This window comes from Penicillium vulpinum, assembly GCF_028829585.1.
Source record: "Penicillium vulpinum strain IBT 29486 chromosome Unknown utg000004l_segment0_segment0, whole genome shotgun sequence".
Classification (NCBI taxonomy): domain Eukaryota; kingdom Fungi; phylum Ascomycota; class Eurotiomycetes; order Eurotiales; family Aspergillaceae; genus Penicillium; species Penicillium vulpinum.
The window spans coordinates 65,662-91,686 of NW_026643244.1; the positions used below are offsets into that span (position 1 = coordinate 65,662).

Below are 26,025 nucleotides of genomic sequence, written 5' to 3' on the forward strand. Positions count from 1 at the left end.
AAGTCCAATAGGGTCGAATACGGGTGCGCTGGGTGCCTACAGCAAGCATGGTTGCTGATGGCCTCACCAAATTGCTCACTCGGCAAAAGCATAAGAGCTTCGTGCGACTGCTCAACATGGTTGATATAGGCTATCTTATAGACTAGGAATTACAAGATGATACAGCGATCTCAGCAAGTATACTGGGACCGCTGAGGGGGTGTGTCGGCGCAGATACACCAGGATACCGGAGGATTTATTAATCCTAAGTATACAGTAATATTTCTTATGTAATCAGGACAGTATAAATTGCCAGGAAGTCAATACAGCAATACGGAGAGTGGAAGACCATTGATTGGACCCATACATTTCCACCATACGGAGTAGTCGGACAAAACTTAGATGCCTTATATATTAGGCACATATATATCTTCCAAGATTGTAAGAAAAAAAAAAAGAAGAAAAAAAAGGTGTAGAATATAATATAGAATATCGAGTACAAAATATAAATAAAAATTCCAAGTGGTCCAATATAAGTTAAGACTGATACATATCCCCCAGATCAAGGTTGACGATCCGGAGCAAGTTGAGTGAAGCGAATTTGAAGCCAAATTAAGCGAAAATGCGAATTAACCCGAAAATGCCTAGAAATATATGAAATTCCCTCAAATTGTCCTTTTCACCCGTGTCTTTTCGGCTTAGTTCCCCTTTGGCTGGCACTCAATTTTCTCTTCGCTTAATTCTTCACTCCACTTGGGCCTCGCGGATGCACCCAGTCCTTCTTGGCATACTGTACTTTGATTGTATAGCCATATAAAATGTACCCTGTCATATCTATCTGACTCTATCAAGTCTCCCTAGTCATACCATAAGACCTGGTCCACCTCCTCTAAAACTTCCCCGAGGTCCTCTAAAAAGATCATTCCCCCCTTCCTATGTCGGAGTTTGTCAACTCTATTATCCCTATTATCCCCATTATTCCTTGCTATCATCTTATTAACTCCGTGATTAGAAATTGTCACTTACCTCCCAGGGATTCCCGGTGAAATTACGTGCTTTTCTACTCCATTCTAAAGGAAAAAAAACTCTGCCCATTTTTAGCATATAGCCGGTCATTTAATGGTATCTCTCCCAGGACTCTCTTTTTAAAATATAATATAATTGAAATCGGTAAGATTTCAAGGCTATTCTGCTATTGTATTCTCTTCCGTCATCATCCGCAGACTTACCCTGGGGAAACCAGCCCATATACTTTTGGCATCCGGACTGTTCCTGGTTTCTCTGGTATAATCCCAATCCCTCCCTTGACTTTTTTGTTTCTTCTCAACCTCCATTTATTTGTTTCCATTAAATTTGAATCCCTGAATCTGCTGAACACTCTCAATCAAATCTCTCCGGAAACAGTGACGACTTGCGGGACTGCCATCCGGATCTGCTGAATTCGGAAAGATTTAAAACGATTATCTGCCTTTTCTCCATTATGTTGCCTCCGGTGCCAAATGCTGCCGACTTTGGAATCACTTCCGACTATGGTTTCCTCTCCCCAGAACTTCCCCTCGAGGTTCTCCCCGATCCTTATTATGCAGATTGGGAGATGATTATAGGGAATCTCCAGCCACTAATATTGAGCAAACGTCTACAATCTATGGTGGATCATCTCCCTATACTGTCTGTTACACACCTACGGACCGAGGCTGAGTGGCGTCGCGCCTATGTCGTACTGGTATTCATACTGCATGGCTATGTCTGGGGTGGCGATTCGCCCACAGAGGTAACCAGTCCATCCTATTGGTTTAATAGTAAACGATGTACTGATTCTTCCCTAAGAGGATTCCACCTCAACTTACAGTGCCCTTATTTGAAATCTGTGAACGACTCGAATTACCCCCCGTTGCTACCTATGCTGGAGTCTGCCTTTGGAATTACAAGCCAATCTTCTCCGACGAGCCAGCCACCAACCTGGATAACCTAGCTTGCCTGCAAACCTTCACTGGATCTTTAGATGAACAATGGTTCTACCTAGTCTCAGTTGCCATAGAGGCACGTGGGGCCCCTTCTATCCCCCTGATGCTGCGGGCTATCACCGCAGCCCGCACAGGAAACAGTCATATTGTAACCGAGTGCCTGCAGCGGCTAGCGGAAACTATCGATGAGACCAACACGCTGCTGCAGAGGATGTATGAAAATTGCGATCCATATGTCTTCTACAACCGCATACGCCCTTATCTAGCTGGAAGTAAAAACATGTGTGACGCTGGATTGCCAAATGGGCTGCTGTACGACGATGGCCGCAATCCCGAGTACCGGCAGTATGGGGGTGGCAGTAATGCACAGAGCTCGCTCATCCAATTCTTCGACATCGTCCTCGGAGTGGAACACCGACCAACTGGTACAAGCCGCAACGATAAAGAGCAAAGCACCGAAGACGGCATCAAATCACGAAACAGCTTCATCCACGAAATGCGCACCTACATGCCTGGCCCACACCGGCGATTCCTTGAGCAGATTGACTCGGTAGCCAACATCCGCCCCTTCGTCGAGGCGCGACGCGGAGACTCAGCCCTGTGCATTGCTTACGACTCATGCCTAGCCATGCTGCGTGTTCTCCGCGACAAACATATTACCATAGTGTCACGCTACATTATCCTGCAGTCCCGCAGTGCACGCCAGCCTTCTCAGTCTACCAATCTCAACCCGAGTCTTCCAGCAGCGACCAACCTTGCAACTGCAGCCCCGACCGACAAGAAAAAATTGCGTGGTACTGGTGGCACGGCACTCATTCCTTTCCTGAAGCAAGCTCGAGATGAAACTGGCGAGCCTGCCATTGATGCCTGGGCACGACGATTGCTGAGTAATGGCCCTGCAGATAAGAACTTTGCTTCGTTGAGCAAAGTTGGGGAACAACCAGATGGTCATCTTGAGGTTGTCGGTCTCTGTGGCACATGGACAGCTGATGAAAACGAAGGTGGGATCTGTCACTGGTAATTTCGGTGCACATTTATTTATTTATTTATTTTGTTTTTGGGTTAAGTCTTTCTTTGAGCGTGGCATTGCATATGGGATTTATGTACGCCGTACGCGGCGACTTGGTGTTTGGGAACTTGCATGGTTTGATATTTCTTTTTGAACTTATGGATCTTAGTCTAGTATGTATTCTCTATCAACTAGGTATTGCATGTATGAAATATATTCCACTTATCTGGAAATATGGGCAGACCAAAGGATCCCTCTTTGTGACAATACGCTATGCTCATGGATCTGTAGAACATTAAATCACACGGAGAGTTGGAATTACCTTTCCTCATTACTACATCTAGTACGGAATAATCAAAGCAATGCTGTAGAAGCTTCCAACCCAATCTAGAAAAAGCTGACTTTGATATGACGCTTATTTCTGGGCTGTGTGGACAAGACAGCGTCATTGAGGAATCCCATTTCTATATTCACGTGATGTGACATCATTGGCATATTAATCACGTGGTATGATATCATATAATGACGTAGTGCATCATGACAATTTTGTAGAACTTCAACCTTGGAAGATCAGATTGGAGAAGGTCCTAGAACAGGTGGCTTGGATAACATGGCTTACATATATAAGGAACCTTCCTGCCATGACTTTCATTTCTCATATCTCATCAACCACTTCATTCTTAAACCGTAACACCTTCATTCTTCAAACATAACAACTTCATTTTCAACCATCTACCATTCAAATTTCATCATGTCTGACAACACTGGTAACGCCTCAACTGGCCAGTCATACCTCGAACAAGCCACAGGCCTTGCTCAGCGTGCCATGGGTGCCGTTACTGGCGATTCCTCTACCCAGGTGAGCATTCATTCTAGTCCCCAAAACCATACTGAACCCCAACACTAACCTATCTCAGACCAAGGGTGAACTCAAGCACGAGGAAGGCCAAGCTAAGAAAGAAGCTTCCCACACAACTGCTAAGCTGGGCCCCTTCACGGCCGACCCCAACACCGGAGCCGTTGCTAAAGACGACCCCAAGCGCGAAACAGGATCCTGGGATCAGACCATTGGCTCTGCCAAGGAGTCCATCGGCAACATGATCGGAAACGAGAACCTGCGCCGCACCGGAGCCGAGCAGAATGCTGCTGGTAAGGAACAAGAGGCCAAGGGCCAGCTCAAGGACTGGGGCTCTGGCATTCAGAACCGTGCTCAGGGTACTCTTGGATCCATTGGTGCCGCTATCACTGGTGACCGCACGGAGGAAGAGAAGTACCGTGATATCCATGATGAGGGCAAGGTCCGTCAGCGCGGTGCGGAGGCCGACATGGCTAAGAAGAATGGTGCTTAAACTTGGCTTAGAGAGATGACCTCTTTTGAGTCCAGGTTCCCTTTCTTAGTCACACTTGTTTTATTATCACGATTTTTTTTTACGATGGCCTTGCTATGATATCCAAATTGATGCCACGTTTTTATTATACTTCTGCTTGTTATAACAGTGTAGATAGTAGTTGAGTCAACCTCTCTTAGAATCCTTGCTCTTCCTCTCTTTTTGAGAGACAGGTCGGGTGCTTTTGATGATCATATTCTACACATGTGGAATTCACATGGATCTACGGAGTACAACAGATCTCTTATGTTTCACTGCCCATTGCTACACATCTATTCCGTACATTTCCCAAGATGATAAATTCCCCGGGGATCTTACAGTTGCGCCGTTATGGCTTTCCCCCGCCCCTGGCATCTGATCCCGGTAAGACCGAGGTTGATCAACTGAAAAAACCTAGAACCTTGGAATATTGGCAATTAATTTGTATATTGCATGTCACTTAGGGCCAAGGTGGAGAGACTGTTCCGATAGATCGACGGGCTAAGAGCGGGTTAAGCATTTGATATACTACTACTACTACTATAGATCATGCCCCGTCTGGACTATATACCTTTCCCTCCCCCCTTTCTTCTAGAATACTTCTCAACATTCTTGAAAAAATGAGATTCACGGCAGCTTTACTCTTTATCACAACAGCCAGGGGCGCTCAGCACCATCACCAGCGAGATATTACAGACAATGGCATCAATCTTGGTGCAATTTCGAGCGCATTGTATTTAATCCTTCTAGATCTTCTTCTAGGTATGGACAAACTAACAATTTTACAGAGAGAATATGATGGGCAATCAAACAGCCAGCGCGAACTTTGGCAACATCTCGCCGGCGCCCAAGTCGCTCGTCCCCGAGATCTTATCGGTAGTGCCCGTATCCGTCATCTGGGAACTCATCAATCCAGCCGAGCGCAGCTCATTAGCTAGCCAATTCAAGGCTGGCACTACCCCAGCCTGGTACAATGCTCTCCCATCGGACGTGAAAAGCTACATGTCGGTAGTTAAGTCGCAGATCTCCGCGGGGGCATTGACGGCTACAGAATCCGAAACCAAACCCACGGCAGCAAATACAGGGGCTGCTACGATAGCAACGGCAACTGAAGACAATTCTGGAGGGGTGGCAAGCTCAACATCTAAAGGTGCAGCTGCAAAGCCTACGGAGCTGACCGTGTCGGCATTAGGGGTGCTGGGAGTACTTGGACTAGCACTAGCTCTGTGATAGATCCACATGAATTGCGTATATATGACTGTGGTGAGATATGTTTGGCTTCTGAAATCTAAAAGATCGTTTCGATTTTGCATATGAGTCCGAATATTACATATTTCCTTTTCCTCTTAGTTCTATACACTGTATGGTGGAGCTCAGGCAAGACTGTTGCATTAAGCACATGCTGTTCCTTTCCCAATAGATTAAATCAATATATGAATAAGCAAATATGAACTTTCATGACGAGGTGGCACTATAGTACAAAGTATATGCATATCTATAAGATAGACAAGATGGACAGGCTTTGCCGATCACTACTTAACCGAACATCTCCTCCGAAGTGGACTTAAGTCAAAGCAGAATTATGAGACAAGTACTCCGTAAATATCTCTAACCTCAAAAAGGGGAGGGGGAAAGAGAATTAGACCGACGATCTTCCACTAAAAGGTGATAGATACCCTAGGAGAAACGGGGTGTGAGGCTTGCGGGGAAATTATCGTGAACTTTCTTATTCGCCATTCTCTCTATCTCTCTCACATGGTATTGCTTATCCCTCGGCCTCATCAAGATCGCGTCAATCCGGGCTACCACTGGCCTCGGACAATTTTCATTTACACTAATAAAAGAGTTACATAGAGGAAAGCAGATGAGCTTGCTTATAAGACACTGGATGTTTTTGCCCTCTTCTTTGCCTATTGCCCATTTCATCAATATAACGATATAAAAAGATGCATTTCTCTCGAATTATTTTCCCTTTGGCCCTGGCCCCATTAGCTCTAGCTGCTCCAGAGCCTCGTCCCAACCCTGTCGCTGCACCGGCCCCGGTCGCCAGTGGTGGTCTATTAGAGGAGCTGCCCGAGCTTCTGAGCGGCGTTCAAGGTCTCTTGAGCACCGAAAACATCAACAAGCTGGATACTATCCTCGATGGTGCGGCCAAGTTGCTCGCTCCTGATAATATCGATGTCTTGCAGGATATCTTGAGAAACGCCCACAGCCTGTTGACCAAGAGCTTTGTCGATAACACAACTACTCTCATTGGGGATGCCACACCGGTATGCATTGCTCCGTTTTTTTCATCTTTACTTTTGTGCTCATATAATACATTATAGCTGGTTGAGGATATTTCCAAGCTTCTGGGTGGCGTGCTAGGATCACTGTGAGGGTTGATTGAATAAATGAATCATGACAATTACTTTATTTATCATGTTTTATTGCACAGTTTAAACCATTTCTTGAAGGAATATATGTATGTACATGTAAGTTCAATGAATAGGACCAATACATAGCATAAACAGCCATATATCTCATAACGATTCGGGTATATATAGACAAACATTAGATTAAAACGTTCTTAAAACACATCCATTTTCTCCTTGAGCCGATCCTGGTAGAACTTCAAAGGGTATGCTCGCCATTTGTTAGGCATTGCCGGATAAAGAGCGACCGAGAAGCCCATCCAGGTGCGGTAAAGGGCCCGAGTGGTAGCTGTCGAGCGCAAACCGTAGGCATCACGCAGACGCGGGGGCAGCATTTCAATTGTAGTCACACGCAAGAAAGGCTTCATAGACTGCACCCAACGCGGCATATCCTTACTCTCTCGAAGATCCTTGGCAAACTGAGCCGCATCCTCCGAGACAGTCAACTGAGGGACCTGAGCATCCCAATAAGACCAGAATGCCTGGCGGGATTCCGGCCAGGTACTAGCAGGGACACCCAGGCAGTTCATGAGCAAGGAAAACTCGCTGTATGCGCGCTGGGCGCTGGCATAATCAACGCGGCCATAGACACGCTGATAGAAATCGGTTGCGGTCGCGTACAACGTGGCTGCCATCCACAACTGCAGCGGTGGATGCTCAGCAAAACGATTCGAGTGACCACCACCTAGCAGGGGTGGCTTACCATCCTGTAGGAGATTGACGAGAATCTTGCGCTCGTTACGGGTACCGAAGACCAAGCAGGAGATGTAGCTGATATTGGCCTGGAGAGCGTCGATGAGCTCAGTGGCTAACTCCTTGTGGCCGCCGTTGTTGGCGCCCGAATCGCGGATTCCAGGCATGGCAGCTTGTAGTAGCAGGGTCGCGCCAGATCCTGCGAAGAGGATGCCTTCCTGGAGCATTTTGGGGAGGACCTCTAGTTGTTCCAGGGCATGGAGACGACCTGAGTCGTTGGTGATATTCCTTGCGGTCGCATCAGAACCACTTGGAAGGTCTGCGACGGGCTTATCGTCCACTGGGGAGACAGGAGATGAAGGGAAAGACATGGTTGGAGAGTCAATAGTGAAGATTGGCAGTGAGTGTATATGATCCCATTGATTCTCAAAGAAATTAAACCTTCAAAGCTTCAAATCTTGAAATCTTCCCCAGAAATGCCCCCGCAAAACCCCGAGAAACCCCAAAAGGCCGTGTACTAAGATGGTCGATCATCTCGGCCCATGTGAATAGTGTCGCCTTTCTTAGAAATAAGCCGCGGTTGATAGCAGATCGCCGTCTCCTGAAGCGCTGATCCCTCCCCCTTCTGCGTCATTTGCCAAAGAAAGCAATGCTGCTCCGACGAGAAACCCGCTTTGTTTCCTTTTTGCTTTTTTACTTACCTACGGTGTCCCGCTTCGTAGTATGGAGAAGAACAAGTCCGGGGGTGGTGACTGTGCGCTAAATACGGAATCCTCCCCCCTACTCTCTAAGGTCAAAGTCGAGATTGCTGCGATCATGAACAAAAATACAGACATACCAGCATATCTGACTTCAGATGATGCTAAATATACTTTGGGTATTCATCGTGGCCCATTAGTATCCAAGACCGACGATGAAGGTGCTCAGCTCGCACATATCGAGTCCGCCGGGGGTCTGTCATTGGAAACGAGGAAGTTGAAGCACACTGAAAAGTTTCAGCGCCATTGGAAGCGATTCTGGTGTCTGCATCTTTTGGTGACTATCATCTTCCTGGCCATTTTCCTGCCTGTCTTGTAAGTTGCAATGCTTGCGAACTATGAACTATGAGCCACCAGCAAATACTAATTGCAATCAGCTTTTTGGTTGCAATTCCAGCTATTTCACAAATGGTCGTGAATAAGTCCGACCTAATATTGGTCAATGCCTCGGTCCTAAACCCGCGACCAGACAAGATTGAATTGACGCTGTTGTCAGCATTGAACCTCAAAATTGCACTGCCAGTACGCATTGAGCCAATCACATTAGATCTGTTTGTGCGCGACACTGGCGCAGAAAACGCATGGGGTCAGGCTAAAATCGACGGCAAGGTCATCAAGGGAAATTCCACCCTAGGCGTGACCAAGGTCGAGACTCCATTAATCAACTTGGACACCTGGGAGGAGTATGTTCACAATGTCGTTTTCGAGAAGGAGACTGCGCTATCAGTCAGAGGTGTAACCAATTCGTACTTGGGTGTGCTCAAGTCCAAGGTCACAATGGACAAGAATATCATGTCGCCAGGTAAGCCGAAGAAAACAAATCATTCTAGGATCATAAGTGAAGCTGACTTCATTCTAGTGCTGGATCAATTCAAAAAATTCAGTATCTCCGACAGTGGACTCATTCCAGCCCGTGAAGATGGCACCAACCTAATCGGGAATGCCTCCCTCCCCAACCCGTCCGTATTGACTCTTGACATTGGCACAATTGTCCTCGACGTGAAGAGTGGCGACCTCGTAATTGGAAACGCCACCCTCAAAGACATCACCATCAAACCAGGTGATAATGTCTTCCCTTTAACTGGAGTCCTTGACATACACACAATGGTTGAGAACATCGGAAAGGTGCTTGCGTCACAGGCAAAAGCCCTCAAAACCGGCTCCTTAGCATTGGACACGGTAACCCGGACCGTCACATGGAACGGAACACTGGTGCCATACTACACCAATGTGATGAAGCAGCTAACACTGACGGCCAACGTGGCAATTGCCGATCTGGTTAAGAACACTGTTCACAACCTGCTCAGCGGCAATCAAACCCTCCGAGACGTTCTCAACTCAGCGGGCGATACGAGTAATCTGCTAGGCAACCTCACGAGTAGCAATGATAACAGTGACACCGCCAGCTCAGCACTATCTGACACGTCCGACTTCGCATCCAAGATGAAGACAAGCATTGCGGTGCGCGATATGTTCCGTGGCACACACCCAGTTAAACGGGATTCAGTCATCGACTTGCTGGTCGGTATGTACATGAAACTGTGAAATCCCAATCCCATTTCTTCCTGTTTTTCATATACGTTTCCTTTTCTTGTCGAAGAAAGGTTTCCGGATCTCAGGTTCTGTGTACATGATTGCGAGATACTCGCGCGCTGAAACCTAAACGATACTTGATTCCCCTTTGGGTTCTGGGCAACGACCTTCGTTTTGGATGGCGTTATGGGATTGTGTTGCTGTCGTTCTATCTTTAGAGATAAATATAAGTCTTAATGTTCTTGTATTCCCTGTCGACTCAATTCCCGAGGCAGTGCATCGGCGGGCTGGTGTACGTTCTGTATATATGGGCAGCCTGTCTGTCCGGACTTAGGTCAGTGCAGAAGCTAATGCAGAAATTATAAATTATATGAGGATACAAATAGATCTGATCCCTCCATGCGTGATTTGTAAGCTTGCATATTGTCTTACCTAGGTATTGCAATGGGCTGCCAGCTTGATAAAATCACGATGAAGAGAAGGTTCATGCCAAAGTAGATTGAGCTTTGGCACAATGACGTGTCGTAAGAGCTCCGTGTCTTTTGATTGGGTAGCCGATTGATTATTTAAAAATTAACAACGAGATTCAAAGTCCACCTAGGCACTCTGTAGATGTCAATTTTGGATGATTGTTAGAGCTTCCGGTTTTGGAAATTGTTACATATAGAATAAAGCATGTATCTGTATAGGGCCCTGTTGGATACTTCACCCAATACCCAGGGTGCCCAATTGACAGCAATGTTCAATGGTAAATACAAACTGAGAAATATAAACTGAGATTTGCTGCCCAAAGCCCACTGAGTGCCCGAATCCTTCATGTTTAGTGCTGAATGGAAACATGCACGACCTCGTATACAAGCTTGCGCTGTGCTTATTTAAATTTTGACTTAATTTTCTATTAATATTGGCTATTGGCAATGATCTGTCATCTTGTGACAGCTAATTGTATCTGATCCTGTCTGGGTTGAATTATGCCACGTCCTTCTTCCAAAATCGATCCCTTATTCCACGCAGATAGTACCCGCGATTGATACCCATGTAAAAGGGCGGCGCTTCTTCTACCAAGTTATTTGAAGGAGAATATGGAGGTAGTGGCTTCAGCGTTTTTGAGAACAGTTCCTCGGGATCCTTATGATCTGCACGAGAGGTAACAGTGGGAAGAGACGTCGTAGTTGGAATTTGAAACTGAGGATCAAAGCTAATGAGGATAAGAGCTTGTTGGTTTGGGGGAAGTCCTGGAGCATCAATTGAATAGACGATTGAGCGTTCATCTGCAATACTTTTCACAGATCCAGTACGCGGGCCTGGACAGAGCAATTGCTGCAATGCAGGTGGGGCGTCATCTGGAGGCCACATGCGCACGCCACGACACTCGAAGCGTTCCTCCGAACCTTCGATGGGATACCCATCCTGGTCCATCTGGGTAGGCTGGAACAGTCGGTTGCAAGGTCCTTCGATTCCCTCCTCGTCAATGGGACTTTTGCGCTTGCGCGACACCGTACGGAGCCGTATCCGATCCCGAGACCGTAAATTATTACCGGCAGGGTCATTGACAATGTCCACAAAGGTAGATGCACCGAGATGGTAACTCCTATGTTTAGTGCGAGCTGGGATGAACTCCTGCCGCTTCGTAGAGCCAGACTCGTACTCGGCATGGTAATTCCGCCGCAACCTCTTTGTAGGTCGCTCATCGTAAGGGTGGTCGTTCTCCAGATCATCATCCATAGACACCCAGGATGGAGTTTCGCTGATACCCCCTGAAAGGGGCGCTAGAGCTTCTTCCGGTGTGGGAAGTCGCTGTGTGTAATATGTACGATGGTTTTCGCTCTTGCCGTCCCGCCACTCACGGCGGCATTCTAGTATGACTGGTCGGCCAGTCGTTTCATCCTTACGGATTGAAAGATCAGTCCACATCTCATTGATGGGGCCTTCTTGATGCTCTCGACGCCAGAAGCGACCGTTCCATTTTCGGCCATCTTCGCGAGGGGCATGACAGAACCAATGGTAGAAAGAGGAGTGTACTTCATCGTCATCTGAAGCAACCTGCGTCGAAACTGCGTAGAGATGCTCATCATGTATCTCAAAACATAGTGTTTGGCCAAGATCGCCATCGACCACTCGGTCAAGCAGGAAGTTAATAGATTCATACGATTCGAGATCTACGCCAGTGATAGACCATACACCATCCGAACCATCGGCGGCCGTAAAAGTGCCATACCAGATGTAGGATCCGCTGTGTCGTACAAAAACCGGTGCGGATGCTGGAATTGCCTCCCGGAGCAGAAAACGTCTCCGTCCCTGGTTGGTTTCCCGCCACGCCATGTTGACCACGAGCAACGCGTCCTCGGTCGCGTTCATCTCGGCCACTCGGAACACGAGAATATCATCACTGTAACTCAAAAGAGTAACCCGATCTGCTGCATCCGGCTCCACGGGACCAGTTTCCAGCAGTCGAGGGATTACATCGCGGAGGTCCATGACACGCTCCCTAAACGCGGGACCGTGCACATACAGCAACCGAATCCAATGGTCAGAACGGTAACACAAGTAGCCTTGGTTGTAGATAAATTCAGCCCCGTAACCTACGCAGACCACCGAGTACGGATCTGCCGTAGCGACGGACTCGTGGATAGCAAGCCGATGCCCGACGGCCTTGCGAAAATCAGACTGGGCTGCCAGAGCAGCCTGACCTTCTTTACTGTAGAGTAAAACATTCTGTAAACCGGGATCAGTATTCAACGTTGCAATTCGAGCTAGGGGGCTGACTTGGGCCTACCTCCAGAATTTTGCGTGCGATCTGTTCACTTTGTGACAAAGAATAGAGAGCACGATTAGTGCAACTGAGGCTCACAAAATCACGATCGTCCAGCGAGGTCGCGATCTGGTAAAACACATCAAATGGGAGTGTGTCCAGATTCTGTAAAGCTGTCATGGCTATAAAAAGTGGCCCAAATAGTTGTTTTTTTTTCAATGGAAAGGTGATCAAAAAGGAAGAGAATCTTAGACAAAAGGGCGACTGCCACTAGAAGAAAATAAGATAAAGTCCATACTAACTAAAATTTTGTCAGGAAAGAAGGCGATTTATGTTGTAGGAAAGAGCAAAGATAGAGAAGAGGAGGTGTGCGGCTCAAATCCATATGTCCCTGGGTGGATGTTGCCAAAAAGGCATAGTTCCACAGAAAGTATGGAAACCATGGGAACCCCCCTTTCTTACCAACTTTGGAAAAGCCTTGGAACCGAAGAGCCTCAACTAGGCCGGAAATAGATTAATGAACCATGGAACCTTAAAACAGGGCTATAGAGTAAGCAAATCTTCCAATCTTCGAAGGTTGGATTCCAAGGTGGAAGTACCTCTGAAAGTACGAGCAGATCTCCAGGGCCCTCCCCGGATCACGCAATTTGTCAGGGGCTCAGATCTTTTGAGGCTCATCCTATTTTGTACTTATTGTACGGATTACGGAGTGATATTTTTTTTGTTTCGGATTACGGAGTAGCTACACCCATCATCTCCGAAACATATGCGGCTCAATCCGTCTCTATTAGGCCTAACACATGTGCAAGATTTAGATTTCTCGTGATACGGGGATTATGTGGAATCCACAGGTTCCAAGATCTTTCCAGAGTTAGAGGGTTCTATGAGATCTTCGGTGCATGTGTGGCCCCGATGGCACCAATAGCCTGAATAAAAGAGCTCCGAGGACTGACATATTACATAAATGCCATGTATGTAGGTACGGAATACGGAGTCCGGAGTAGTATGGACCTTATAAGTTACATATGTAACTCCTTAACTCCATTAAAAATCATGAGAGTGGTTATTCTACAAAGTAAAGAGCCTCATTGACGCGTCTCTGCTAAGCCACCGCCTCAAGAGGCAAAAAAAAAAAAAGAGAGACTAGTCTCACATACGCACTTTTTATGCAGGCTAAGTTGCCCAGCCATTCTTGGTTCTGCCTAGCTCTTACTTTCAAGGGTTTCTTACTCAAATGTTGACGACATACATACGAAATACAAGCTAACTACTCCGTACACATATGCATATGTATAATCGGAGAATAGTCAGGTGACGGGACTAGTCACGTGTGTCATTTTGTTTATGTTTTTTTTTTTTTTAAAAAAAAGTCGCTGCCTAATATACGCAACCTCAGGCTTTAAACCTAAAGGTTTCTTTGTTTCATAATTACTCCGTACATATATAATACATATACCATACATTTTAGATTACATAGTACTCCGTACAATAGATGTAATAGATGTACTCCTTATGTAGTACTCCTATTGACTTATTAGAATGATTTACCTGCAGCCCTAATGGTGGATCCCAATACCTTCCCCTCTCTTACTCCCCCGTTGTATACGAAAATTGCCCAGGCACACTAAACTTGTGTAGGGCAAGTGTGAAGCCCATTTACGTGACCCACCGCCCAATTACTTTTTAACTTGTTCAACTTCTACTTCATCTTCTTTTCCCCTCTTCCATCTGGAGATTATAGGTCTCGGAGTACATATTTGCAAGATGTATTATCCATCTCAAGGTTCCCCTCCACAAGGGTCATCCCAATGGGGAGGATATCAACAACCCCCCCAATGGCAACCTCCGCCTCAGCCCTATCCTCCTCAGCCCTACGGATATCATCGACCCCAATCATCTTATTCGGCTCCTAACCAGTCCCCCTATCCGCCATCGCCTTATCCTCAACATCAATATCCTCAGTATCCCCAACATCCTTTTCACTCACCTACCCCACCATACGGCCACACTCCACCTCCTCGACCGCCCTTCCACCAGCATACTCTGAGTGCCCCTCGGGATGGTAAGGTTCTATATGCCAACTGTGCAAACGGCAACACTAACTGTCGAACAGGATTTCCTCGTGCAAATTCCCCGAATCTGCCCCCACCCCCACCAGAGAACTTGCAGCAATTCGGTGGAGGTGCTCCCTCAAACTACAGGTTTCAGTACTCGGCCTGTACCGGTCGCCGCAAAGCTTTGTTGATTGGGATCAACTATGCAGGACAGCCCAATGCACTAAGAGGCTGTATTAACGATGTCACTAACATGTCCAACTTCCTGACCGAGAGATTCGGGTACAAGCGGGAAGACATGGTCATTCTCACCGACGACCAACAAAACCCATTAAGTCTCCCCCACCAAGGCCAACATTCTACGCGCCATGCAGTGGCTCGTCAAGGATGCTCAGCCTAACGATTCATTGTTCATCCACTTCTCTGGCCATGGAGGTCGTACTCCCGACCTGGATGGAGACGAGGACGATGGATTTGACGATGTCATCTACCCACTAGATTACCGCGTCGCCGGTCACATTGTCGACGATGATATGCATGCCATCATGGTGCGTCCATTGCGACCGGGAGTACGATTGACGGCGATCTATGATTCGTGCCACTCGGGCACTGCATTGGATCTGCCGTACGTCTACTCGACGCAGGGTGTTCTCAAGGAACCCAACCTGGCCAAGGAGGCGGCCCTGGACTTGTTTAGTGCATTTACTTCGTATGGACAGGGCGATCTTTCCAGCGTCGCTTCCACAGCGATTGGGTTCTTCAAAAAGGCAGCCAACGGCGGGTCAGCCCGCGAGCGCACCATCATGACCAAGACTTCTCCGGCCGACGTGGTGATGTTTTCAGGGTCTAAGGACACACAGACCTCGTAAGTGGCGTAGCTTTAATTATTCGTATTCTTATGAAGCAATAAATAAGGAATCCACACTAATCTCGAAAACAGGGCGGATACGTTTCAGGATGGACAGGCGCGTGGTGCGTTGAGTTGGGCGTTTATCAAATCATTGCAACAGTGGCCACAACAGAGTTACCTGCAGTTGCTGAACACGATCCGAAATGAGCTCGAGGGCAAATACTCACAGAAGCCGCAATTGAGCTGCAGCCACCCCCTTGGTAAGTCACATAATTTCTGTTTTTCCAACCATGTGACTCCCAGTTAATTCGAGATCGACAGATACCAACCTCCGCTTTGTGATGTAATTGGAGAGTTTTCACCTGAGCACGTATGATACGATGGAAATGTAGCAAATGAGTAAATGAATTCACCTGATGACATTCTGAGATGACTTCCAAGGTTTCCAAGTGCCGAGTTACCGGGGGAGAAAGAGCCCGTAGGTTGCAATATTGTGTAGTATTTTAGGTACATACTGTAATAGGCTGATGTGTACTACGCACCACATGCCGAAAATAATTCGAACCACATCGTAATATACATATGAAGTTCAATAATAGGAAATAAATATATGTACTCCGTACAAACTACATGAATACGATGTGCCCGCATTTCCTTGGGCTGTCGTAGCTGCGGTTCTCTCCTCCCGAAAGTGGATCTCTCAGCAAAACTCAATAGGAAAGTGGTTTTTCTCATGTTAAATAGTAAACTAGTACTCCGTACGGAGTAGTACATGTAATATTTCCAAGACATTCAACGCCATGAATAGTAAATGTCTTTGATGTTGATATCTCTGATGTCTCGTCTTGAATGTTCTGTTTCCTATCCTATACCTAGGTATCCACTCATATCAACTGATTTCTATTTAAAAATTTATAGAACCATGGCGTTATTCCCCTGAGTAAGAATTGGACCAATCAACAAGTAGAAAACCCACAGTTCCCGGTGGGAACCGTGGATGCACTGTCTTTGCCCCTTGGTAACCATCTTGCACGGGCTAATTATTAATATTTTTTTTTAAATATTTTCAGGGGATTGATATCAATATTTATTATATTACTATTCCAGTATAAGAAGGGTGTGGAAGGGGAATTGGAGAATTGGAGTTTTTACGTGAAGAATGTAGTATTATAGTAGTAGACGAAGATCGTGGCTTTATTCTGCCGCGTCATTGGATCGAAGGACTTACGTGTGTCAGATGAGACACGATCTGATAACCCCATAATGGATGTTTTTCTTCCACATGGACACCTATATACTACTGTTTATATTAAGTACATGTATGTATATAGATATATTCAGTAGAATTAGACTATTTATATAGTTAAATAGTTTAGCCAAAGACTTGACTAGTCAATAATCTATCCTTTAAACGGTAGAATCCAAAAATAAAATTACAAGTCATCTAAGTGTTACGGGACTAAAATGTTCATGTCTCTCTGATCCACTTTTGGTCTTTTTCGGAATTCCATCAGAGAATACGCATTTCTTTTTTTTGGACTTTTCTTTTCCGCTCTTTTCTATTTTCACTTTCTGACATATCATTATACCTGAAGCCATGTTGACTTCATCTGCAACAAACAGTTCCTATTCCTCCAGCGTCTCGTCCGAACCGAACCTCTCTCCATACCACCATCCCCCCACATCCACAGTTTCATTGAACTCCCGCCGAACTCCAATGGCTGTCAAGTACCCTCGGTTTTACTCCTCCCCCGTGGACGAGGAAACCGACTCAACTCCTCTACAAGTCTATGGCCTAGAGCAACGAGAACCCTCTATCTACAGTAAACCTCCCAAGCTATTCCGCCGAGTCTCACACGTACTAGGCGATATCCGTGAAGACTTCTCCACGGATGCTCGCCAAACTACAGAAAAGCTCAAGCGTCGTTCAACTATGTTCTCCGACGGTTCTGGTCTCAGTGCTCCCCCATCGCGTTCAGGAGTCCCAATGACATCCCACGGACCCCCGCGGTCGCGGCCAATGTCCATCATCTCCTTCGACAACTGGTCTGCCCCGAAACGAGGAATGAGCCAGCGAATCTCCCGCCGGCTATCTGTTTTCTCTTTGCGGGGCAAGCCTACCCGTTCCAAGGAGGCCAACATATCCTCGCCGAATCTGATCGGTTCATCGACTCAATACGGAAATAGAAGCCAAGCTTCGTTCATCTAATGACCGGAAATACGATTTCTTTCTTTTTTTTCAAAAAACAAGCATTTCCCATCTATGATCATGGGGTCGACGCTCAAAACATCAATACACGGCTATTCATACACGGGGAAGACATCGGATGTTACGGGATAATCAATTTTCGGTTTGGGCAATTTCCTTTTCTACATCTTTGCTCTATCCATCATTTTCCTGGGGTGGACAGCGATCATTTTCATTTTATCAAGATTTTGTATCTACTTCTGCTTGACTTGCGCATAGCTCGGTGTTTGGGAGTTCGGATTTTATTTTTGGATTTCTGGATTATTTGGATTAATTGGATTATTGGTTTTTCCCCCTTGACATATCAGAATAATTTATCATAACTATACAGAACCCCTTGAAGACTGCATTTCTCTCGAGCCCAATACATAGAACGCTAATTTACGCCACCATGCGGTCGGCATTTCACTCTAAGCTAAGCAATTGCCGGACTAACGTGCGTTAGCCCGTCAAATAAAGGCTGAAAACGTCCGAGATTACAATTCTAAATGCGACCGCTCAATATGTACTTCACACGGAGTACTCTGACATGAAACTGACATGCTTTGAACTCTTCAGTATGTACCCGTGTCAAAGAACGGAGATGCCAAGGTGGGAAGAATGATATGGGAGGATGCGTAAATAATCTGCCGTGTTTGGAATGGCCCTTGTGATTTGGGGTTAAACGGAAGAATGAACTAGGGCGTGTACCTAAAATATGGGATCTTGCAGAAATGAACTATCAAAAGTCAAGCAGTAATGCTATTATTTACATTAATTTTCTTATTTCAATGCTATGTGTCAGGCAGATTCATTGCATCTAGGCCTGGTCAAATTCATTACTAAAACAGCTAACCAGCTATTATGTATTGCATGATTGCGTCGAGTCCTTCCTCGACGGGCTGCACATAAATATATACATAATTTCATAGGTCGTAGTAAACTAGGCTTCGTCTATGCTCTGGACTTGAAAATCCCTCCACTATATACTCATAGCTTTGTAAAGTCTATCAACGACAATCTAATACTCATGTCTGCCTCTCTCTCTCCATCCATTTCACATGTTCTGCCACAGACATGACTCCCTTGCCAGCCGTTCTCTCAAACTCTTCATCTTCGCGCTCAATATAGTTCTGCGGGCGTTTCCAACAGATAGCACCCGGGTCTCCAGACACGATCAACGATGGGCTGGCACAGTAATAGGCATCAAAATCCTCGAGACTCCGGTTGGCTATAATGACAGTGAGTAAGGAAACCAACAATGGAGAGCCTCTGAACATACCCGTCTCCGGGTAGAAGAAGTAGAGGATAGGTAAGAAAGCGGCATTGGTCGCCGTCCAAACAATCCATAACTTACAGCCAATACTCTGAATTCTGATCGGGATGATTTACGCGACGATGAAGTTCGTAATCCTGTACTTTGTCAGAAAAACAGTCGATGAGATATACCCGCCACTCAGATACTTACCAGTCGGTAGCAGTTACGGCTACAGCACCCTTCGTCCGCATCGGCAGGGAGTTTATCTGAGTGAGATATAACCAAGGAACCCCCAGCATGCCAATACCAAAAGCTTCATAATAGAGGAAGAAAAACGCGACCGAGGCATTACTCTATACACTACCATTTTCATTAGTCTCAGCATACCCAAGCAGGACAATAATGACAAGGAAGCACACAAACTGCCCAAACGTCGATAGAAGCATCAGACCACGGCAACCCATACGTTCAGTCAAATGAACAGCTGTATCCGAGAAAAATAGGTAGGAGACGGCGTTACAAGCCGAAAGCAATCGAGCCATTTTCTCCGGCAAACCAACCGATTTAGTCAGTAAGTACAGCGGGCATATAATAAGGCATGATATTGATACCGCCAACCTGCTGCGGGGATTGACTACCTATACCAAGGAAGAGTCTGCGCAGTGTTTTGGTATTGTTCTTCTGATCTTTCTTGAGGAGGTCGCGCTAGCTTTTGGCATTCTGGCGCTCGTGTTGAATACTGAATGCGATTTCGTTGCGTTGGGTTATAACCACGGGATCTTCGATAGGTAATGCTTCAAGGCAGCCGAGGACTTCGATTGCCTCTTCTTCTTTGCCGTGGGTAAGGAGCCAACTGTGGGTATATCGTTAGGTGATACCATCATCAATCAAGGGATTGCCGTGTATATTTACCGAGGAGACTCCAGAAGCCAGGGCGTTGTCCCTCACAGATTGAATAGAAAAAGAACTGAAATGCAAGTCGAAATCGCGAGGCTACAGAACTGCCTGCAAATGGCAGTCCATAGTTAATCCAGTTGACGAGACACAAGCGGGCGATGTTCATCATATCTGGGATTACTAGTTTTCCACACCATTTCGTTTGGGGTGTTTCGGCCTACCAGATTGGGGCCATAACAGTGTTGATACCTATTTCTAGTTAGATTGTTGTATTTTGCTTGGGTCCAACGATCTTTACCGTTTCCAATAATACCCAAATGCTCTGAAGAGAAGACCGCTTACCCTAACACGATACGGCCAACGGACATCTGCGCCAAACTAAACGAACTCGTCTGAAGAATCGCCCCTATTGCCATGATTGTAGGTTCCAGTAGGATAGCTTTCTTTCGGCTCAGACGCTCACCAACGGTGAAGGCGACGATAGCTCCAAAGAAACAACCAATGTCATATATATCGCAGGCACTGTAGACACGGCCGTTGTCTTCGTAGGTCCGACCAGATCGTGAATTTCAAGTAAATCTTGTGTTCTCACCACACCGTCTGGATTGAATTAGGTTAATTCGAGGTTGCATACAGTGTCTAGAGTACTCACTGAACAGTCCTTGGGCGTAACCAATTAAGGTCATATCGATTACGCATACTACATAAGACATAAACATGTCAATTGATTCCTAACCAACATTATACTTGTAGTCGCCATCCTCCTGTTAACCTGAAATAGGGCTTTTGCTTCTGTGAGGCGGTAGTCATAATCAGAACAATAGTAAATCGAATAAATCAGATCTCCACCCACGTTAATAAATGGGATTATATCCCTTCTTTACCTGTTTACTTCGTAGATGTAGCCTAAATATACAGGGTATACAGTTTCATCTTACATAAGTCCCTTGTCCCTTGCCTATCACTTGACTATTCCCAAAAACGGGGAATGATCTCCCGAGATCGGCTCCGCTCCGAAGTCTGGGGGATAAACGCGGGGAAAAGGTTCAACGGCAAACCCTATTATCCCAAAAGGGTATCCCGTAGGGCTTGATCGACTTAGTTTGATACTAGATATAGGCAGATTGACTTCGCTTAGATTCATATGGAAGGATGACCAAGGCCCCTACGTCACTGGCTTGGTGGCTGGGGTATTAATTGCATTCGTACGGAAGAGTGAATGAAAATACTATATCGTCGGCTATAATCACTGCTTTTAACAGAGCGATAATAACACAAAGCAACCAAAATTGCGAACCCATTTTTGCCACAAAGCCCCCGAAAAAGCATATATGCAGACTAAGTCGACCTGAAAGAGATATAGGGCATGTATGTAGATTATAAGTGGAGCCATTTCTTATGTACGCAGAGCCTCTGTATGTCTAGGCCATGCAGTTATAATAATTCCGAATACTACGCCTCTATGCATGTATAAAGTTTTTGTTTTTTTTTTTTTTTTTTTTTTTTAAGAAAAAAAATGATATTGCATGTTTCGTGAGTAGATGGTATAGAGGCTATAAGCCACAAAGAAAATATAAGCACCGGGAAAACACCGTCTGAAAACAACACCAGAATCAACCTGCAAAGCATCCAACGCAGCAACCTTCTGATAGCAAGGTCTGCAAAATCCAATATAATCCAAAATCCAAACCCACGTATAGTAATACGCCATAGTAATCCCAAACCCCGACGTGTCTAGAACATGGAGCCAGTCCATGCGCCCCGGGCATGCACGTGCAACCGGCACGGCATCTCCAACCCCGACCCGGATCTTGCCCTATCTAGCCGTAAACCTCAAAAATCACAGAGTTACGCTCTCGAGATCACGCATGACAATACCCATTTGTGCACGCTTGGCTGCCTCAGCGACGAGACTGAAATCTTGCAGAAAGGGCGCTGTGGCAGTTGGACCCCCGAGGCCATTTATCTGATGAGGATAGGTATCGGAAGTGGACGCCGGAGCGGGGGCTGCATTCATAGGTAATAGTGCATGGGTGTTGGCTGCGGGGGCGATGGGAAGGGTACTCGGGTTGGATGTGTTGCCAAATGCCTGTGACAAGGGTTGCATGGGAGGGGCAGATGTCTGCGGGGAACTGGCAGATTGTAGCGAGGGTGAAGATAACACCTGCCTGGTCGCATTCGATGCGGCCTCTAGTGTACTTTGAGCCTGGGCTGCCATGGTGGACTGGCCGGTTGAAGAGTCGAGTGTCGAGGAGGGATGGAAGGAGGTAGTGGGCTGGAGAGGTGCTTGAGGATTGTAGACTGTTGGTAGGGTCGAGTCCATGACGTGACCAAAGCGGTCCGATCTTCAAGATGCAAAAGGAATAGGTCGCAGTGGACGTTGATGTGGATGTGAACTTGGTAGATTATGGAATGGGGAGAGGAAGAGGTAGAGTGTTGCTATGGACAAAGATGCGAGGGAGAGATCAGTGGAAAAGAAAGCAAAGTGGCAAGGAAATCGAAGCCGCTCAAATCAACCGATGCAAATTGCAAAGAAGCTAAGGCAGATTTAGCCGTGATATCCACTAATCACTGACCAAATTGCAGATAGAATGGATGGAAAAGAGAAAGATTGCAGTCTACAGAAAAAGAGAAAAAGATTTTACAATCTCCCCAGTGCATATGACCTTTTGAATTGCCAAACTTCCTTTTGGAATCCCGAGATTTGCCCGTGATATTAATACATGGCATTGGTATCGTATTGGTATTATTGCTATCTCCACGTCTTCTCCGCAGTCACGTGTTGTTATTCACGTGACTCCAACCTTACACTTAGTTATAACTAGGTAGTATATAGTTAACTAATGCAACTGTCAATAGTAATAGTATATATAGTGGTGGTAATTATACGTATTTCTGTAGTTGCAACGTTTTTTTAATAATCAGCTAATTTAAAGGATATTGTCTGATGTTATTATTATATACGGAGTACTCCGCACATACAGTGACTACGCATAAGTCTTAACACCCTTGGCCCCACATAGAGTAGTTACGTAATATTATGCCGGCATAATTATCCCCTCAAGATTCACTAGGTAGCTATTAAAGCCGCCTTGTTATGCAAAAATTTGCCTCCTAAATAGAAATTAACGTGGAAATTCTAGAAGCAATTCTTAACGGGTGCTTCAGATCAATTGGGTGCCTTATGGCATAAGTTGTATGAGCGTTTGGTAGGCGGTAGAGTGACGTTTGGGCGGTGTAATAGATGGGTCTCAAAGGGGGGTTAACACTTATGCGTAGTGACTGTATCTCCCAATCTCTACAACATAATACCGAATCCGAAGAAATCCGGTAATCTCTTACTCTGTTAGCCCACTTTATTGATGCCTGAGGCAACTAAAGATATGCCCGATAAGAAATTGATAACTGATATCGATATTTTTTCCCCCTCCAAAAGTACAAGTACCTATTAAAGTCATATACTATCATGGCCGACGAATTTGATTCGGGGAATCTGTTTGAGGACCCGGAAGGATACTACCCTGAAGAGCAGCCGCCCACATTTGCCGAGCACTCTATGCTATCGGGCCAGAAAGTGCGCGTCCGTCTTGTGGGCAGTCACCCCCTCTATGTATGATATCAATTGAAATGACCATTTGGCGTACCTACTTACAGATCTTGGCAGGGAAATTTGCTATGGAATGCTGGCCGAACCAGCTCCCACTACATTGAGGAGCACACCGAGGATCTCATCCGAAACAAGGATGTCCTCGAGATTGGTGCCGCAGCAGGCGTTCCCAGCATTGTGAGCGCAATTCAGGGTGCCCGGACAGTAGTATTGACCGACTATCCGGATCCAGATCTAGTTGAAAACATGAAGTACAACGCAGAGTTGTCTGCCAGTGCCATTCCCGCGAGAGAAGACGGAAAGCCCCGCCTCCACGTCGATGGTTACAAATGGGGCAGCGATGTGAGCCCGCTGCTGGCATATCTGCCTCCTGCTGCTGATGGTTCTCCATCCTTGTTTGACGTTTTGATCATGGCGGATGTGGTCTACAGCCACCGCGAACACCCGAATCTGATCAAAACCATGCAGCAGACCCTGAAGAAGGATCCGAAGTCTGTTGCTCTTGTTATTTTCACCCCGTATCAACCCTGGCTGTTACCTAAGACTGAGAAATTCTTCCCATTGGCGGAGGCGAGCGGTTTCACTGTCACCAAGATCTTTGAGAAAGTCATGGATGCGGTACTGTTTGAGGAAGACCCTGGTGTAAGTCTACACTTTTCTTTGGATCATGTCCATATTGCTGACTCTTTACAGGATGAAAGACTCCGAAGAACCGTATTCGGATATGAGATCCGATGGGCACAGGATCAATTGGAGGGTTCATCCAAAGCTGTTTGACCGTTGATTTGATACCCCGGGCCTACTTGGAACGATGACATGATTACATGACAAAAGTTCGATAGAATTTATATACATTGGGATCAAAGCTCGCTTCTCGATTTCCCCATCTGCTCTACTTTGTTATATAGCACCTGAACTGAATATCTCTGCCTCATACTTCAGGCCTCAATTTCATCATACAACAGTCTTCCATTCTTGCTTTTTCTCTCTCATCCTATATTCGAATCAAAAAATAGTACAACAATCATATAAAGTAACAAAACAACTCAAATTTCAATGGCATCCCTAAAGAACATAGCATATACGGTTGAATGTAGATGCGGGTCACATGCCACAACCCCCGCAAAAAAAAAAAAGTCCACCTGAACAAACATCGCGACAACCAACGATGCCGGTACGTCGAGAGTCTTCTTACATTTCGCAATTCAATCTAACAGAATATATATTCAGCTCGTCGTTTTAACGGGATACCCGTGCTCCGGCCTTACCCACCGCGCCAATCAACTCGCATCTTTATTTGAGAAACACCAAGATGAAGTATTCGCAGCAGCCGAAGCAGGCGCGCAGGTCTCGCTGAAGTCTCGATACAAGGTCCATGTGGTCGCTTCACACGATTCCTCCCATCCGCGGATTGTCTACGACCATGCCCGCACCGAAAAGGAGGCGCGCGGCGTCGCCTACGCGAGAGCCAAGCGTGTGCTCAAGCGGGACAGTATCGTTATCCTCGACGGAATGAATTATATCAAAGGATGGAGGTATCAGCTGTGGTGTGAGGCGAAAGCCGCGCAAACGACATGCTGTGTGGTATGAGATCGGAACGTGCAAAATGAATTGCGACGCCCAATGACTGATGATGCTACTATAGGTTCACGTTGGGACACCCGTCGACCAGTGTGTCGCCAACAATGACGCCAGACTACACCGAGACGCCAACAAGGAAAAAAACCCAAAGACATCGGATTCGCAGACCTCCAAAACCCAAACTACCCCCGCACCTGACTCCGCAGAGTCTACCGAGGACAACGAGGAGGCCTATCCACCTGACCTGCTCAACAACCTCATCTTCCGCTACGAGGAACCTAGCACTCACAGTCGCTGGGACAAGCCTCTGTTCACAGTTCCCTGGGCCGACGCAGAGCCCCCGGTGGCAGACATATTCGAAGCCTTGACAGGCGTAGTCCTCCCATCAGTCGAAGGACCCACCGAAACAGCCATCCCAAGCCTAATGGACTCCCTCAAATCCACCGCCATTTCAGACGTCGCCAGCACAGCAACAGGTACTCGAGGTGGCGGTCGCAACGGGCTCTCCACACGGCCCCGAATCGTCCCGCACCAAGCCACCGTCCAAGCAGCAGCTACAGACTCGAATGCAATGTATGCAATGGAAAAGCGGACATCGGCAGTTGTGACTGCGATCCGTAATTTCACGCAGACCTACCCATCCGCGGAAGTAGCGCTTACGCAGAGCAGTCGCCGTGATGCAATCGCCATTGATGTTCCGGAGACAACTGTTCCCATCCTTATTCCGTCCCATGTCGCCATGTCTGGAACGACGGATGAACTCGCCGCTGCTGGTGGGATTCTGGCTCTGCCGCGGCTGCAGAGGCTGCGTAGGCAGTGGATTAGCTTAAATAGATCGTATATTGGTCGGGGTCATGGTTCTGGGGGCGGTTCGCTGGCGGCTGACCAGATTGGGGATGCCTTTGTGCGCTTTCTCAACGCCGAGTTCTCCGGTGTGGTTGCCGAGACGTCTGAAGAATAGATGATTTGCATTTGAGTAGGATTAGATAGATTAGATGTCTTTTTCATCAGCTAGAAAGAGTCAGTCGGTACTAGTAGTTATGAGATAACGAGGTTATGACTTGCATACGCTTCAGATCTAC

At 46.4% G+C, this 26,025-nt stretch overlaps 13 protein-coding genes across 13 annotated transcripts; 9 read left to right on the forward strand and 4 right to left on the reverse strand.

Annotated features, from left to right (window-relative positions):
* Positions 1 to 1,459: 1,459 nt before the first annotated feature.
* N7479_008570 (indoleamine 2,3-dioxygenase) lies at positions 1,460 to 2,964 on the forward strand (the record flags this gene model as incomplete). Its single annotated transcript, XM_057256264.1, has 2 exons — positions 1,460 to 1,750; positions 1,807 to 2,964. The coding sequence occupies 2 exons, from the start codon at positions 1,460 to 1,462 to the stop codon at positions 2,962 to 2,964; spliced, it is 1,449 nt and encodes a 482-aa protein (XP_057103722.1).
* A 739-nt stretch (positions 2,965 to 3,703) lies between these two features.
* Positions 3,704 to 4,301, forward strand: N7479_008571 (uncharacterized protein; the record flags this gene model as incomplete). Its single annotated transcript, XM_057256265.1, has 2 exons — positions 3,704 to 3,811; positions 3,870 to 4,301. The coding sequence occupies 2 exons, from the start codon at positions 3,704 to 3,706 to the stop codon at positions 4,299 to 4,301; spliced, it is 540 nt and encodes a 179-aa protein (XP_057103723.1).
* A 638-nt stretch (positions 4,302 to 4,939) lies between these two features.
* Positions 4,940 to 5,549, forward strand: N7479_008572 (uncharacterized protein; the record flags this gene model as incomplete). Its single annotated transcript, XM_057256266.1, has 2 exons — positions 4,940 to 5,052; positions 5,108 to 5,549. 2 exons carry the CDS (start codon positions 4,940 to 4,942, stop codon positions 5,547 to 5,549), a joined length of 555 nt encoding a protein of 184 aa, XP_057103724.1.
* Positions 5,550 to 6,265: 716 nt separating this feature from the next.
* N7479_008573 (uncharacterized protein) lies at positions 6,266 to 6,697 on the forward strand (the record flags this gene model as incomplete). The annotated part of the gene is made up of 2 exons (XM_057256267.1): positions 6,266 to 6,589; positions 6,647 to 6,697. 2 exons carry the CDS (start codon positions 6,266 to 6,268, stop codon positions 6,695 to 6,697), a joined length of 375 nt encoding a protein of 124 aa, XP_057103725.1.
* A 191-nt stretch (positions 6,698 to 6,888) lies between these two features.
* On the reverse strand, positions 6,889 to 7,797 carry N7479_008574 (oxygenase MpaB family protein; the record flags this gene model as incomplete). The annotated part of the gene is made up of 1 exon (XM_057256268.1): positions 6,889 to 7,797. The coding sequence occupies one exon, from the start codon at positions 7,795 to 7,797 to the stop codon at positions 6,889 to 6,891; it is 909 nt and encodes a 302-aa protein (XP_057103726.1).
* Positions 7,798 to 8,149: 352 nt separating this feature from the next.
* On the forward strand, positions 8,150 to 9,729 carry N7479_008575 (DUF3712 domain-containing protein; the record flags this gene model as incomplete). The annotated part of the gene is made up of 3 exons (XM_057256269.1): positions 8,150 to 8,499; positions 8,562 to 8,986; positions 9,044 to 9,729. The coding sequence occupies 3 exons, from the start codon at positions 8,150 to 8,152 to the stop codon at positions 9,727 to 9,729; spliced, it is 1,461 nt and encodes a 486-aa protein (XP_057103727.1).
* A 957-nt stretch (positions 9,730 to 10,686) lies between these two features.
* Positions 10,687 to 12,649, reverse strand: fbx15 (F-box domain protein; the record flags this gene model as incomplete). Its single annotated transcript, XM_057256270.1, has 2 exons — positions 10,687 to 12,432; positions 12,494 to 12,649. 2 exons carry the CDS (start codon positions 12,647 to 12,649, stop codon positions 10,687 to 10,689), a joined length of 1,902 nt encoding a protein of 633 aa, XP_057103728.1.
* A 1,584-nt stretch (positions 12,650 to 14,233) lies between these two features.
* N7479_008577 (caspase family protein) lies at positions 14,234 to 15,720 on the forward strand (the record flags this gene model as incomplete). Its single annotated transcript, XM_057256271.1, has 5 exons — positions 14,234 to 14,531; positions 14,583 to 14,824; positions 14,874 to 15,388; positions 15,464 to 15,633; positions 15,695 to 15,720. 5 exons carry the CDS (start codon positions 14,234 to 14,236, stop codon positions 15,718 to 15,720), a joined length of 1,251 nt encoding a protein of 416 aa, XP_057103729.1.
* Positions 15,721 to 16,970: 1,250 nt separating this feature from the next.
* N7479_008578 (uncharacterized protein) lies at positions 16,971 to 17,582 on the forward strand (the record flags this gene model as incomplete). The annotated part of the gene is made up of 1 exon (XM_057256272.1): positions 16,971 to 17,582. One exon carries the CDS (start codon positions 16,971 to 16,973, stop codon positions 17,580 to 17,582), a length of 612 nt encoding a protein of 203 aa, XP_057103730.1.
* Positions 17,583 to 20,206: 2,624 nt separating this feature from the next.
* On the reverse strand, positions 20,207 to 20,474 carry N7479_008579 (MFS sugar transporter; the record flags this gene model as incomplete). The annotated part of the gene is made up of 2 exons (XM_057256273.1): positions 20,207 to 20,355; positions 20,408 to 20,474. 2 exons carry the CDS (start codon positions 20,472 to 20,474, stop codon positions 20,207 to 20,209), a joined length of 216 nt encoding a protein of 71 aa, XP_057103731.1.
* Positions 20,475 to 21,595: 1,121 nt separating this feature from the next.
* Positions 21,596 to 22,078, reverse strand: N7479_008580 (uncharacterized protein; the record flags this gene model as incomplete). The annotated part of the gene is made up of 1 exon (XM_057256274.1): positions 21,596 to 22,078. One exon carries the CDS (start codon positions 22,076 to 22,078, stop codon positions 21,596 to 21,598), a length of 483 nt encoding a protein of 160 aa, XP_057103732.1.
* A 1,143-nt stretch (positions 22,079 to 23,221) lies between these two features.
* efm7 (putative nicotinamide N-methyltransferase Nnt1) lies at positions 23,222 to 24,139 on the forward strand (the record flags this gene model as incomplete). Its single annotated transcript, XM_057256275.1, has 3 exons — positions 23,222 to 23,365; positions 23,420 to 24,004; positions 24,056 to 24,139. The coding sequence occupies 3 exons, from the start codon at positions 23,222 to 23,224 to the stop codon at positions 24,137 to 24,139; spliced, it is 813 nt and encodes a 270-aa protein (XP_057103733.1).
* A 391-nt stretch (positions 24,140 to 24,530) lies between these two features.
* On the forward strand, positions 24,531 to 25,904 carry N7479_008582 (putative RNA polymerase II Elongator complex associated protein Kti12; the record flags this gene model as incomplete). The annotated part of the gene is made up of 3 exons (XM_057256276.1): positions 24,531 to 24,536; positions 24,593 to 24,946; positions 25,008 to 25,904. 3 exons carry the CDS (start codon positions 24,531 to 24,533, stop codon positions 25,902 to 25,904), a joined length of 1,257 nt encoding a protein of 418 aa, XP_057103734.1.
* Between the last annotated feature and the right edge of the window lie 121 nt (positions 25,905 to 26,025).